This window comes from Anastrepha ludens, chromosome 4, assembly GCF_028408465.1.
Source record: "Anastrepha ludens isolate Willacy chromosome 4, idAnaLude1.1, whole genome shotgun sequence".
In the NCBI taxonomy this organism is placed as follows: Eukaryota; Metazoa; Arthropoda; class Insecta; order Diptera; family Tephritidae; genus Anastrepha; species Anastrepha ludens.
In genome coordinates, this window is record NC_071500.1 from 127,496,514 (window position 1) to 127,512,445 (window position 15,932).

The 15,932-nt window shown below is 34.0% G+C and overlaps 1 protein-coding gene across 1 annotated transcript; it reads left to right on the plus strand.

Moving 5' to 3' along the window:
• Positions 1–341: 341 nt before the first annotated feature.
• LOC128862000 (kelch domain-containing protein 10 homolog) lies at positions 342–8,090 on the plus strand. Its single transcript, XM_054100373.1, has 4 exons — positions 342–389; positions 438–573; positions 7,077–7,450; positions 7,519–8,090. The coding sequence occupies exons 1-4, from the start codon at positions 342–344 to the stop codon at positions 7,867–7,869; spliced, it is 909 nt and encodes a 302-aa protein (XP_053956348.1). The 3' UTR covers positions 7,870–8,090.
• The last annotated feature ends 7,842 nt before the right edge of the window (positions 8,091–15,932 follow it).

Below are 15,932 nucleotides of genomic sequence, written 5' to 3' on the forward strand. Positions count from 1 at the left end.
TTATTTATTTGCTTTATATAAGTTGAATTGTTTTTTATTTCATTTTATAATTATATTTTTTTTATTTGAATATTATTTCTTTTTTTAGTTTAGTTTATTTCTTTTAGTTTATTTTATTAATTTGTTCATTTCATTTTTTTAATGTTTTTTCTTTATTTAATTTACACATTTTATATTTTCTACTTATTTTAGTTTTGTTAACTTAATCATTTAATTTATCTCTTTTGTTCATTCGCTGTGTTCTCTCTGACCAGAGCAGACGTGTGTTTTCTTTTTCCTGCAACTAAGTGAAACTAAACGCAACGGTGAAACGAAAAAATTGCAACCAAATTGAAGACGAAATGTCTTCAAATAAATTAACCAAACTTTTGGACACTAATAAACCCAGGGTGAGAAAAAAAAATGATAACAGGAGAAATTATTGGACGCCCTTACAGGCTCTTGAAAATCAGGAAGATAATATGGAGTGCAATGAAAACGCCCCAAATGATAAACCACCAAAGGTGGTGCTCCCACCTATTAAGGTTTTAGTGCAAGATAGTGACTTTATAAAGAATCTTTTGCTAAAAAATGGTATATCCGATTTTTTCTTAAAAAAAATATCAATCGGTGTTAAAATTATAAGTGAATCAAGTGATACATACAACAAAATAAAGGAACTGTTAAAAGAAAAGTCGTGCCAGTTTTTTACTCATGACCTTAAAAACGAAAGGTCGTTTAGTGTTGTCCTCTATGGACTTGAAAACAAAACCACAGAAGAAGTGAAAAATGAACTAAATACTCTTGGATTCAAGTGCAAAGAAGTCAAACTTGTTATTAAAACATATGAGCAATATAAAGACACTATTTACATTGTGTATTTTGAGAGCGGTTCGGTTAAACTGCATGATCTTAAAAACAAAGTAAAATCCATATTTCGTGTTATAGTGCAATGCCGAAACTGTCAAATGTATGGGCATGGCGAACGTGGATGTTATGTGAGACCGAATTGCGCAAATTGTGCTGGCAAGCACAAAACTTCTGACTGCTCCAATACTAATATAGTGCGATGCGCAAACTGCAACCACAGTCATATAGCAAGCGATGTTACGTGTCCCAATCGAAAAATGTATATACAAATCAAAGAGAAATATAATCGCCCCCGTGCACGCGCGCACACTTTGCGCTATAAAAGTGGTATTGAAACAAATTTTGAGTTTTCGCACTCACAATTCCCACCTATCTCTTCAAATGGGCCGATCCCTACAATGGATACAACAACAAAGCCAAAAGTATGGTACTCTCCTAACGATGATCCAGCAGAAGCAGCATGTAGCAGCAACTTGTTTACAGAAAATGAAATAACAGAGCTTACTTTTGAGCTAATATCAAAACTAAAAGAATGTAAAACAAAACATGAGCAATTTAATGTAATAGCAAAATTAGCGATTAAGTTTGTGTATTCTAATAGTAAATGATTGGCACAACAAAACTAAAGGTAATATTTTGGAACTGCCGTAGTATCCGAAACACGAACAAACTCTGTAACCCAACATATGTTTGTATACGCAAAGACAGAGAAGCAAATGCAGGTGGTGGTGTCGCCATATTAATTAAGAAATGTATTAGTTATACTATGTTACCGCCTATAAGTACGGAGGTAATAGAAAATATTGGAATTGAAATTATGTCTTCAGACATTAAAATAATTAAGGTTTTTAGTTCTTATTTCCGGGTGGCGGAAATAGTTTAGAACTTAAGAACAAATATAAAAAAGATTTGAGACAACTTTTTAATATTAGTGGAAATTTCCTTTTTTGTGGCGACTTTAATAGTAAGCATCGAAATTGGGGATGTGTAAGAGCGAATAGCTGGGGAAATATACTAAATGAGTTTACCACATTCTTTCCAATAACAATATCGCATTCAAACCAGCCATCGTATATACCGTCATCTAATACCTTTTCCCCCTCAAACTTAGACTTAGTACTTTCAAATATACTCATGCATTTAACCCAACCAATAGTTTTGAATGAATTTACTTCAGACCATTTACCTGTGAAATTTTTACTAAATTTAAATTTTTCTCACTGTGAAAATCTTGAAGTGGATTACAGTAAAACAAATTGGAGTGTTTATCGACGATCCATAAAAAATGCACTGTATAGCTTGCCAAAAAATGTCAATGATATTGTTTTGACTGAAGATGTTGACAAAAATATAGAAGTTTTCTATGAGAGTATAAATACTGCAGTCAGAAGCGCTGTTCCGTTTAAAGTTCCAAAAACTAACTTTTTAAAACTTCCATATTTCATCATCAGTCTAATAAGGGTAAGAAATTACCATCGTCGACAGTGGGGTCGATATAGGCAAAATTCTGACTACGACTTATTAGCATACTATTCTGCAAAAATTCGAAGAGAGATTTTCATATATAGAAATGAATCATGGAAAAAGAAACTTAGCTCGATCGAAAAGAGAAGCCCGCTTTTTTGGAATATTTGCAAATTATTACGAAAAAAGCATGCATAAATACCATAGGTGGGCACTTTGCAGTAACAGTAAGAATGCAGTAAATATAATATTTTACTGATATTGCAATTTAATTTTCATTACCAGTAAACTTTTACTGATTACTGAAAAAAATTTGCATTACCAGTACACTTTTACTGATTTCTGAAAAAAATTGCAGTAAAAATATTTTTTTACTGATTACTGAAAAAAAATTGCAGTAAAAATATTTTTTTACTGATTACTGAAAAAAATTGCAGTCAAAATATTTTTTTACTGATTACTGAAAAAAAATTGCAGTAAAAATATTTTTTTACTGATTACTGAAAAAAATGCAGTAAAAATATTTTTTTACTGATTACTGAAAAAAATTGCAGTAAAAATATTTTTTTACTGATTACTGATTAGCCTTTCTTAACACAAGCATTTCAAAATTTGCATCGCTGAGTTTTTGCCTTCTAGACTGATTTACAATTCCAGCGAATGAAAACAACCGTTCTACAGGTGCAGATGACGGTAACGGGGTATTATATTTTAAAAATACGTTTTTAATAGCCTGATATTTATTTAGGCAACTTGTTGTTTCTTCTCGTTCGGCCAGGTATAAGAGCGTTTCTTGAAGATAATTTTCCGAGTCAGTGGAACCACATTGTATGCTAATATCTATTTAAGTAAATATATGCATAAAACAAATATTTAATTGAAAACCAAGTGTAAAAAGTTTACCATTACTTTCATCCCCGAAGTCAAAAAATGTTTTTTGAGGGGGTTGAGGTAGAATACGAGTTTTGGCACAGGCTACTTTTCCATACTTGACCACATACATGTTGAACATTTTTTTAACTTCCTCTTCTGTTTGCGTTTTAGCTGTTTCTAAAAGAGCTTTCACAAATCGCAACTTAATATCAGGGACAGAAATAGCGGCAATAACAGCATCCCAAGCGTCAGGCTGAATCAGGAAGTACTTTTCAAATCTTTTAAGCAAATCTTCATTCATTTTTTTGCTACTTTCGGTTAAATACTTAAAACTTTTAGGCTCCAAACGACGCATTTTTATTCTTAAGGACACTATGGTGGGTATGAAATAACCAAAATACATGGTCTTTTCACCCTGAAGGAAGTCGATTGCTTCTGCAATAGGTCTCATAAGCTTTACGTATTCCTCTAAGTACTCAAGCTCACCACTGAGAATGGTAGGAATTTTTAAACGGAAACACAATTCCGCTAAATTGGTTTTGTGCTCCAATAACTTATTTACAGAATCATAAAGCGAGTTCCACCTTGTTATGCATGGAGTTATTAAATTCGCATTCATCACTCCATTAACTATTTCTGCAGATTTCGGTCTATTGCATTTATTCCAAAGTTGTGTGCATCTGTGCAGTAAGAAAATATGTAAATATAAAAAATTTCAATTAAATTGAAGGATTTTTTGCCTTTGGAAAGATCTTTTGTGAATATCTTTTATATCCTGACTTGAAGAATTCATAATTTTGTTGAAATCGGTTGAAGCCAAAAGATTTAGAGTATGGCTCGCACAAGGAAAATGTTTCGACAGACGTGGAGTTACAGATCGAAATTGAGGACCTGAAACAATTGTCGAGTCATCTGAATCGGAGTCAGTGTAAGTTTCCTCATCACTGTCATGTTCATTTATAGATCCTAAATCATTGTAAATCATTAATTCAATATATTGACTGGGAATAAATACGTGTATCTGATATACTATATTTTACATAAATGATTGAATTTCGTGATGAGAATGTATTACATTTTGACTTCCCATAAACAGTAAATATTATACTGATAATGCAAATCAAATTATATTATCAGTAATTTTACTGCAATTTTTTCAGTAATCAGTAAAAAAATATTTTTACTGCAATTTTTTTCAGTAATCAGTAAAAAAATATTTTTACTGTACTTTTTTCAGTAATCAGTAAAAAAATATTTTTACTGCAATTTTTTTCAGTAATGAGTAAAAAAATATTTTTACTGCAATTTTTTTCAGTAATCAGTAAAAAAATATTTTTACTGTAATTTTTTTCAGTAATCAGTAAAAAAATATTTTTACTGCAATTTTTTTCAGTAATGAGTAAAAAAATATTTTTACTGTAATTTTTTTCAGTAATCAGTAAAAAAATATTTTTACTGCAATTTTTTTCAGTAATCAGTAAAAAAATATTTTTACTGCAATTTTTTTCAATAATCAGTAAAAGTGTACTGGTAATGCAAATTTTTTTCAGTAATCAGTAAAATTTTACTGCTTACTGCTAATTGTAATGCAGTAAATTTATAATGCAGTGTGCCCACCTATGATAAATACCACCATTGCAAGACGATGATAAAGTCGTTTTCCTCAACGATGAAAAGGCAAATCTTCTTGCTTATAAATTCCTCGATTATCATAAGGCATCTGTTTACGTAGGTACGTCACAGATAGAAAATTTGGTAGCCCAATCAATCGATAAAATTGATTCGCAGTTTTTGGACACCCCTGAGTCCGAATACGTAACAGATGAATATGTTCGAGATCTTATATACGAGACACCATTACGGAAATCAGCCGGGCACGATGGTATCAAAAATATTATGATAAGATATCTGCCTTGTGAAGCAGTGTTGTATTTCACCTACATTATAAATTCGTGTATTAAATTGCAATATTTTCCTAAAGCCTGGAAAACAGCAAAAATTGTACTTATCTAGAAGCCAGGTAATATTACGTTTCCACCGCAGCCGGAGTTTGGGTTCTCTGCCGCTATCGTGTTCTTAGCGCAAACACCAAACAAAACACCTGTCAAATCCCATACAAAATTAAAACACAACTCCATACCTAAACCCACTTTTCAAAGCGTGTTTTGTTGGGGTTGCATCTAATTTAATTATTAAGTGGTGGCAATGTTGCTCATTTTCCTCATTTATTATTGCATTCTTATCGAAACATGGCAACAATGATTGCAATTTGTCAATATGACATTTGATTGACGCACCGGCTATCCATTTGGTGAATCTTGCTCAAACGACTGTTATATATATCAAACAACAGGTAAAAAACCGAGTGTTAAGCGAATAGAGGCTACTGGTGATGCGCCAATTCCGCAATATGGGCCGGGAATAGTTTTACACGAACATTATTTATATACGGTTGGGGGAACAACTGGCTATGATTACTTTTGTTGTTGTTGTTGTTGTTGTTGTAGCAGTATCTTTGCCCTGTCAGTGTTATGTAAATTACCGGTCGTCTTCGTCTAGCTCATCTAACGGTAGGCCCAGGAAACTGGCTGTTTCGACGGGTTGGGCCCAGAGGGAGAGGGGTGTTAGATGAGTAGGTTTGTTGGGGCATGTGAAAAGGTGGTTAGTGTCGTGTGGGGTGCCTTCACATGCTGGACATATGTTTAGTATGTCGGGGTCGATTCTGGATAGGTAGGAGTTTAACCTGCTACAGTATCCAGAACGTAATTGTGCCAGGATTACGCGGGACTCTCGGGGAAGCTGGAGCTCTTCATCTGCGATAGGTGGCGGTTGGACTCCGATAACGGCATTCGGGGGTCGGGAGCATAGGAAGGTGGTAAGGGTCTCCCGATGGATGCCGTTAATGGTCTGTCTGTATACTGTCTGATCCTGGAGTGGTCTGTCTGTTTTGTCCAGGATCTCGTCCACGTAGTTGAGGAAGTGCCTCCTGATGTGCCTAGGAGGAGGCTCGGGCTCGAGCAGGTGTCTGCATGGGTGAGGCCTGCGGTGACACCCTAGCAGAAACTGCTTGCCGAGCATTTTGTTGTGCTCCTTAACCGGGAGCATGTTAGCCTCATCGTGTAGGTGTTGTATTGGGGACATCAGGAGACATCCTGTCGCGGTCCTAATGGCAGTATTCTGGCAGGTCTGTAGCTTCGTCCACTGCGTATCACTGGTTCCAGGCGACCAGACAGGCGCGGCATAGTTGAGAACCGGTCGGCCTATTGCTTTGAAAGTCGACAGCAACATTTCTTTGTCTTTGCCCCAAGTGCTGCCGGCAAGCGACTTGAGGACCTTGTTGCGATTCTGTACTTTCGTTGCAATAGCGGTTGTGTGCGCGGAGAAGGAGAGCAAGCTATCGAAGGTGACTCCCAGAATTCTGGGGTTATTAACCGTCGGTATTGGTGTGTCGTCGACGTGCACCTGAAGTGGCAGCTTGACCTCCTTTGTCCAGGTTGTAAATAGGGTCGACGTGGATTTAGTGGGAGAAAGTTTTAAGTTTCTCGCAGTGAAGAAGCGAGAAAGGCGGGCGAGGTAGTCGTTTATCTTAGAGCATAGGCCATCAATGTCATTGCCCGACGCCATTATCGAGCAGTCGTCGGCGTATGAGACCAGTGAGACTCCCTCTGGTGGCTGGGGGAGTTTCGAAATGTAGAAATTAAAAAGCAAGGGTGAAAGGACACCACCCTGCGGTACTCCTTGCTTTATTTTTCATATTTATTAAATTTTAATATTTATTGATAAATAATCCTCTTATTTTTTAATTTAAAAAAATTTTTTTTTTCTAAATAATATATTTTATAATAATAAGACGTATACTAAGTTAGATCAATAAATATCTATATGTATAGATGATTACTCTTGTGATGTGCATCGCTTGAATTTGCGCACACGAGTGTGGGAATGCGTATATATCTGTCGTCCAGATATACGCGAAGATCCAGAGGGTCGTTATCGTCACGAAGTTGTCTACGATGGGCAATACATATATGTGCTGGGTGGTGGTACATCGAATTTAGTGTATGATTTACAACGCATCCCTGCATTTAATTTAATTACAAACCGATGGGAATATTTCGTCACATTACCCGATCGAACATCACAAACAAATCTAACAATCGAGCGACAAAATTCCGGATATCCAAACCCACGAAAGTGCTTTTCCTGCGTACAGCACACGAAATCGAATGGTGAGGTCGAAGCATTCATTACGGGAGGCTTGCAGGTGCGTAATAATTAAATTTAGTATTACTAAATTATATTTGAATTTGGATATCCCTTTTCCATTTGCAGGCCGATCAAGTATATTTTTCAGATATATGGAGATTAAATTTTACTGCTAAGCAATGGACACTTATAAAAACAGCCTCTCTACCAAATGCTTTGTACTTCCATGCCGCAGCGCACAGTCAAAATGGTTGTATGTACATATTCGGTGGTATTGAATATGATGAAAAACGTATACGACGGTGCAATGACCTTTATAAAATGTGGATGACCATACCATTATTAAGTGAAATTTGCTGGGAGGCAGTGTTACATTACAGACCAAATCTCAAATTGAATGGCCACTCACAGCTGCTTAAAATGGGCATACCATTGCGCTTTGCACAGAGATTGTGGCATTCTTCAAAAGCCAAATGATTATACAATAAATGAAGAGATATATGGTATGGTATGTCATGTAACGAGCAATAAGAAGCGACAATTTTTATGTTTCATTCTAGACATAAAATCATAATTATTGTTTGCTAACCATTTAGGAATGACATAGTTTCATATGGAAGAAATGGAACCAAAAGAATAAACATAATAAAATAAGACATTAATAATGAGTAAAAATGAAAAAAGCTAATTAATATGAAAATAAGACTAATTATTTTTATACGCTACATATGTGTACGAGCAGTTGTGGCGATTTTTTTTACAATATGGTTCATACACTGTCAATGGATGCTCAGATCACGAATTCTAGAAAATTGTATCATAAGAGTGGAAGCAGGATCAAGTGGCCAATCGGGCAACCAGATGAACACCAAATTTAAAAGGATAATAGTCTGCCGTCTGATTTAAAGTTCGTATCCATGAGTCTATGCATAATTAAATTCGCTTTTTCCAGATTAACGATATAAACAAATTATTTTCAATAAAGAAAAGATACCAAGTTTTTAAATCAAGGCGGCAGTAATGTGCTAAATAGAGATTGACCTCGAATGCTTGCAGTTTTTTTCTGCATACAGAGCAATTGCCATGCGCTTTTTTAGTGAAATCGGGTTTCGATAGTTCGTTTTTCTTTTGGCTATTTTTTCAAGTTTGCTGCACAATTTTTCAAAGCAGGATCTTTCCATTCGGAAATTATCTTTGAAAAACTTGTCCCCATTACTCTGGCAGTCTACTTCCCAAAAGGTACTGGAATGTTCCTAAAATATACATGTACATTATACACAAATAATGTATCATAAATCTGTTTACCATACCAAAGACCATACACTTTGCGAACGCATTAAATTGGCAGCAACGCTTAAAATTATTTTATTTTCCCTTAACCTTTTTTTTAAATAATATGTGACCAACTCACTATCAATTATTTTAAAATAAAATGATAAAATCAACATAACAAATTGAATTTTATGCACCATTTTATAATTTTATCAATTTTTATAATTCTTATTTCACAATGTCAACAAAAGACAGTTCAAACACAATTTCTCCCAAACTTCTGGTGGAAACAGTTGACAGTTCTCCCAAACACAACTCCTGCAAACACGGTGTTTGCTTTTGGTGGAAACGTAATATAAACCTAACAATATTGCTGAGAGTTATAGACCTATTAGCCTCTTAAGTTCCCTAAGCAAAATTTTTGAAAAAGTCATAAAACACAAATTATTTCAATTTATTAACGCAAACCAATTAATACCAAATGAGCAATTCGGATTTAGGCAGTTTCACAGTACTACTCATCAGATAAAATGCATAGCAAACTATGTGAAAATTAGTTTTGAAAACAAGAAGTCTGCTGGTCTGATATTACTGGACATTGAAAAAGCCTTTGACTCAATTTGGCATGATGGACTGATTCATAAATTAAACAGCTTTAACTTTCCGCCGTATCTCGTAAAGCTTATCAAAAGTTTTTTGACAAATCGTTATTACAGTGTATGTTTGAACAATGAATACTCCGATTTAATTGAATTACCCGCTGGAGTTCCTCAGGGATCAGTGCTTGGTCCTCTGTTATATATACTATACTGTTCAGATTTTCCAAAAGTTGAAAATTGCCAATATGCTATGTACGCTGACGATATTGGTATATTCTACTCGCATGAAATCGGCGATGAGATTGTAGCAAAACTGGAGCGTGCGTTACGTAGTATTTCTGACTACATGCAGAATTGGAAAATCAAACTGAATGCTGGAAAAACACAAGCCATCTTTTTCAACAGGAAAAGAAGTCCTTGTTATTTACCAAGCACCAGATTAAGACTAGACACTCATCAAATATCATGGGAGAAATCTGTTAAGTACCTCGGGGTAATTTTTGATAAAAAACTCACTTACAGTGATCATGTTAAATAATATATATAACAGAAAAAGTTAATATAGCTATTAAAATGCTATACCCGCTGATTAACAGAAACTCCAATTTGAGCAAAGAAAATAAATTGGTAATTTACTATTCTATTTTCTTACCCATAATATTATATGCTTGCCCAGCATGGGGTATAACTGCAAAAACTCATATTAAAAAGTTGCAAGTATGTCAAAACAAAGTTCTCAAAATGATGCTAGGGCTACCCTGGGATTTTTCCACTAGAAGGCTCCATATCGAGACCAACGTAAACATGGTAAATGAACAAATTGAAAAATTTACCGAACGGTTTAAAATTCGTTGTAGTATATCAGGCAATACATTGATCTCAAATCTTTTTAATTAATGTAATTTACTCATATAAAAAGGAAGAAAAATAGCTTGTTTATTCATAGTGGAGGTTTTTTAAATAGTAGTTCTTTTCCTCCGAAATTTACCTGTAAAATGACGAAAATCTGTGATAACAAAAATATGTTGTAGAATTAAGGTTTAATTACCATATTCTGTAAGTTGTGCTTTAATTATTGATGTAACATCTTTTGTCTACTTAAATTAAAAAAAAAAAAATCTATCTATCTATATATTTTGTTTTATTTTATTTTTATTCGGAATTATTTATTTGCTTCATTTTAGTTGATTTGTGTTTTGTTTAATATTTTAATTACATGTTTTTTTAATATAATATTATTTATTTTTTTCAGTTTAGTTTATTCGCTTTATTTTATTAATTTTTTCAATTCAATTTATTAAACTTTTTTATTTCATTTACTTCATTTTATTTTTTTATATTTCGTTTTGTAATTTTTTTAATTTTATTATTTTTAGTTGTTTTTTATTTCAATTTATTTTACTTTTCTTTATCATTTAATTTATTTAAACTTTATTTTATTTTTATTTGCTTAGTTTTTTTATATTTCGTTGTGTGATTCTCTTTTATTTTTATTTTTAAATCTTTTTCTAACATTTATTTTAATTTATAAATTTTTTTTCTTCCTTTGCGTTTATTTGTTTTATTTAATTTAATTTATTTCACTAATTTTTTCATTTCAATTTATTTTATTTTTTTTTATTTCATTATTTAATTTGCTTAAACTTTTTTTTTACATTTCATCCTGTACTTTTTTTAACTCTTTAATTTTTTTGAACATTTTTCTATATCAATTTATTTATTTTTTCTTCTTTTTTAGTTTACTTGATTTATTTTATTTTATTTATTTGACTAAGTTTTTTATTTAAATTTATTTATTTGTTCCTTTATTTCAGTTTTTAATTTAATTGAATTACTTTATGTTTTTTTTTTACTTACATTTTTTTATATAGTTTTGTATTTTGTTTTTTAATTTTTTACTTTTATTTTATAAGCTTGTTTTTCTATTTTCTTCATTATAGTTTATTTCTTTTATTTTATTTATTTTATTAAGATTTTTATTTCAATTTATTTTATTTTCCTTTATTTCATTATTTAATTAATTTACACTTATTTTATTTTTATTTATTAAATTTTTCTTGTGTTTCGTTTTTTGATTTGATTTGAATTTAATTTTTAATTTTGTTTAGCATTTCTTTGATTTTAAATTATTTATTTTCCTCCTTTTGTTTTTGTTGTTGTTAATTTTATATGTTTTATAAATTTTGTCGTTTAATTTATTTTAGTTTGTATTTCATTTTACTTTCGTGTATGTTATTTCATTCATTTTTTGGAGTTATTTTAATTATTTTATTTTTTTTATTTCGGTTTTTTAATTTTTTTTTTATTTATATATTTTTATAATTTTTATTTTTTTATTAGTTAATTTTTTCATGGGAACTATCGAAACTTCTTCATAGGTACTTAATATCCGCTCGAAGTGAAATTTTGTGTGGAATTTTTAAATTTTATTTTAATTTCTGTTACTAATGCCTTAATAAAAAATTTAATTTCGTGTTTCCGAAAGTTGAACAAAATATTTGATAAGAAACTACGGATTTTGTTGCTGTCAACTGTTACTGTTGCTGCTTGTTTAGATAAACATCAATAACCACACACATTTGCCACATCCAGCGTTATCAGATATGCTGTGTCTCGACCCACTATGTGCATTGCCACCATTGCCTCCATTTTCACCTTCCAACCGCAACCGAATTGCACCATCAACTACGGCTAAATGAATTCTTCTATGCTTGTTGGAAAAGCCTCGCATTGCTGCGATTTCGACACCCAGCATTCTCATAATTTTTATTGATAATTTTTTTCCGCAACCGCAGCGTCAACATTTCATTGCCTTGGCGCATGAAAATATTTTTGTGACAGCGGCGGGAATTCACTCATTTCTCACATATGCACCTCCTTAACTGCTTTGCTCATTCGTCTTTCTAATTTTTCACGCTTTTCCTTTTACAAATTACGTTTGTATGTATGTATGGGTGTGTTTTTGCATATCCACTTTTTCGGTTTTGTTTCCTCCTGCCAATTCTTGTTAGCATTTGACCACATGTGGCATGTTTTACATGCTGCTGCTGCTACAAGGCAGGCACGCATACACACAGCGCAGCTTTGTGTACATACGGGCCGCAATCAACGAGCAATCAGTGCTGCAGCAAGAGCAACAAGCGCCGCGCTTCGAAGCAGTCAGAGCAACACAAGTTCACCAACAATAAAAGTAAAAAAAGAAATAAACAAAAAGCTACAAGACCGAGGGTATCAGCAGATCGCACAACAGCGGCAGCGGCAGCAACAATTGCTGCTTGCCTTGTCTCGTCGCGCCCGCTCTCAGTTGGTTATCTGCAATGCAAATCATGCGATTAGATGCGCAACATGCAACATGTTGCCTTACTGCATTGCTATGCTGGCTATGTGGCCTCTGCGATGGCTATTCTGGCGTTATAGATAAAAAATTTATGATTTGATTATAAGCTGTGGTGCACGCCATTTTGACGTGTGCAAAGTGTTGCGGCGCATAGGTGTCCGTCCGGTTAATGGAAAGGAGCGGGAGTTGCTCGCTGGTGTGGTGTTGTAAACGTGTTGCAGAGGCTGGACTGCTTCAATTAGGCGCTAAGTGCCTAAGTGTTATTGACAGGAAAACCATGGAGAAGCGGGATAGTTGTTGCGGCGAAGAGGGCAGAGATTTCTGACATTTTCTTGACAGTGAAATTTAATAGTTCATTTTGTTGAACAAAACGGCGGTGAGTGGCATTTTGTTCGCTTTTAGGTTGATATATAAGTGCATATGTGTGCGTACATTTGTATGTAACTTTGTGTCTTTGTTGGAGTATATAAAGGGTGATTTTTTAAGAGCTATAGGAAAGTTTTTAAAAAAACACACGTAAAATTCAGTCTTGCTGAAACCACATGTCATGCAAGTCACGCTCTTGCATTGTGGGCAAAAAAAGTTGGATATCATTTCACGGTAGCGCTCACCATTCACAGTAACGTTCCGATTCGCAGCATCTTTGAAGAAGTGCGGTCCAATGATACCTCCAGCCAACAAACCGCACCAAACTGTGACCTTTTCTCGATACATTGGTAGTTCTTGCAACTCTTCTGGCTGATCTTCACTCCAAAATCGACAATTCTGCTTATTTACGTACCCATTGATCCAAAAATGAGCTTCGTCGCTGAACACAATTTTTCGATAAAAAAGTGGATCTTCGGCCAACTTTCCAAGAGCCCATTCACCAAAAATTCTGCGTTGCGGTAAGTCGTTCGGCTTTAATTCTTGCACCAGCTGTATTTTGAAAGGCTTCACACCTAAATCTTTTCGCAAAATTTTCCACGTTGTTGAGTAACAGAGGCCCAATTGCTGCGAACGGCGACGAATCGATAATTGATGGTCATCATTAACACTGGCCGATACAGCAGCGATATTTTCTTCAGTTCGCACTCTACGTAAGCGTGTTGGTGGTTTGGTGTCCAATAATGTAAATTTGGTTCTAAATTTAGTCATAGTAGCTCGAAAAGCCTTGGGTCGATAAAACTGACCATAAAATGGAAGAAGCGCGCGATAAACTTTCTTAACAGAACACGCATTTTTATAATAAAATTCGATGATTTACAAGCGTTGTTTATTTGTAAGACGATTCATGGTTAAATTATAGACCAAACTGAAGATGTTTGACAGTAAAACAAAACACGAAACGTGCGTCAGGTGCTTAAACCCACTGTTTAAAAAGATAGTAGCTAAAAAATCAGCCGTTATCTTTCTACAAAATATTAAACATACATTGAGGTAATGGCTCTGTGAGCTAATGCTCGTTTAATATTATCGTACTAATTTTGTTAATAAATAATAATAATAATAATATACATATCTGCAAAATTATATAGCCGTTTTACAATGCATTATGGTTTTCCTCATAAGTTATAATTTGCTATACTTTATATATACAGGGTTTGATTGAAAAGTAATGAGCCTTATTTTTTAAGCAGTTTTATTAAACCTTTTGGCTTATACAACTAATGTTCTTCAAAATAAGACCTTCGAGCGCCAATACACTGCTGGTAGCGGTCCTTCCACTGCAGGACACATTTTTTAAACTCATCCACCGGTATCGCGTTCAATTCGGCTGTCACAGTTTTTTGGATCGCCTCGATGGAGTCGAAACGTCTCCCCATCAGCTTTCTTTTCAGACCCGGGAACAAGAAGAAGTCCGGAGGGGACAGATCTGGGCTGTAGGGAGGGTGGGGAAGCACCGGAACCCCCATTTTGGCCAATGCAGAGGTGCAGAGGAAGGCGGTGTGCGCCGGCGCATTGTCGTGATGAAGGATCCAATTGTTGACGAGGTCGGGCCGAGCCCGGGCGAGGAAGGAGCACTTCTTTGTAAAATGCCGCGTTTACAGTGCTTCCTGGAGGTACAAACTGTTTAGCTTTACGCAAAATTTGATCGAGTAACGTTGCTCCAACGATCGCTGCATCTTCGCCACTGCAAAATCCTAACACACTTTTAAAACAGCTTTCACGCGCGGAGCGATGTTGACTGCACCGATGCACACCAACGATGATTTTTCCCCACCAGCCGATGCGCTTGATTGCTTGGCAGACGCTCTGCGCGGGAAGGCTTACTTTTCAATCAAACCATGTATATATTTTTATTCCTTCCGCGCCACAGTGAAGCATAGCGCCATACTCTATAACCGATAGTAAAATCGTAGTCAAAATTTCTTTCAATATTTTTTCTTCAATTTGATTTCCGTGTAAAAGTGATAAATAAACGAATAAAAATAAATAATTGGGAGAGTTAAAGAAAAGCTTTTTCTTTCTTAAAGTACAAAAATTGCACATTTCATGTTAAAGTAATGTAAAAGTAACAGCGCACCGGTTTATTTTTGTCCGAAGTTTCAACATAATGTACTACAGATTACAGAAGTCTCATATTATGACTGCACTGGGCAATTGCCCAGCACATATGAACATAGGAAATTTTTACATGAAAATGTTAGTAATTATGTTAGGTAAATGAAAGAGTTCTGTGGATTTCTTCGTTTTCTTGTGGATTGAGGATTTATGTAAACAATTGAAGTATGCAGATCAGGGCCAAAAAATAATTATTGATTATAAATTTTCGATGAGAATATCAAATGCTACCAAATATCGTAGAACAGTTTCGAACGTTTACAGAGTACATACTTTTAATTTTGGAGCAATATCTGTAAAAAATATTTTTAAGACTCACATTTCGCTCAGAAAATACAATTAGGAATATATCGACGAATATTTTTTTTATCACAAATGAAACTTATTTCTTAGAGTAATTGTATCGATCGGGAAATAATGATTATTCTATGAGTTGTTATTTTTTGAACAAAAATAATTATTACTTTTTGAGTTTTAAATTTTAGAGTCTTAAATTTTATATTTCATCAAAAATAATTATGATATTTAATTTTATTATTATTTTCCTCGAAAATGAAACTAGTTTCTTGAGCGTAACTTGTTCTCTTAGAAATAAAAATTTGTGTTTGAGGTTAATTTTTTCTGGCAGACCGAAAAATTCAAAACGCCACTTCTTGCCTATGCTCACCGAGATTGAATCTCAAAATAAGGACTAAATATAATTTTTTTTTACATTACTGGGCAAACTAAACTCGTACTTGGACGCACAGGAGGAACAACAAGGTTTTCGAGTAAATAGATCCACTGTA

What these genes read in the sequence shown, in the direction of transcription:
- LOC128862000 (XM_054100373.1), top strand. Translation starts at nt 342, where the DNA reads ATGTCTTCAAATAAATTAACCAAACTTTTGGACACTAATAAACCCAGG. An exon ending in TGGACACTAATAAACCCAGG is followed by an intron (nt 390 to 437) that starts GTGAGAAAAAAA and finishes ACGCCCTTACAG; the next exon opens with GCTCTTGAAAATCAGGAAGA. An exon ending in TCATTACGGGAGGCTTGCAG is followed by an intron (nt 7,451 to 7,518) that starts GTGCGTAATAAT and finishes TTCCATTTGCAG; the next exon opens with GCCGATCAAGTATATTTTTC.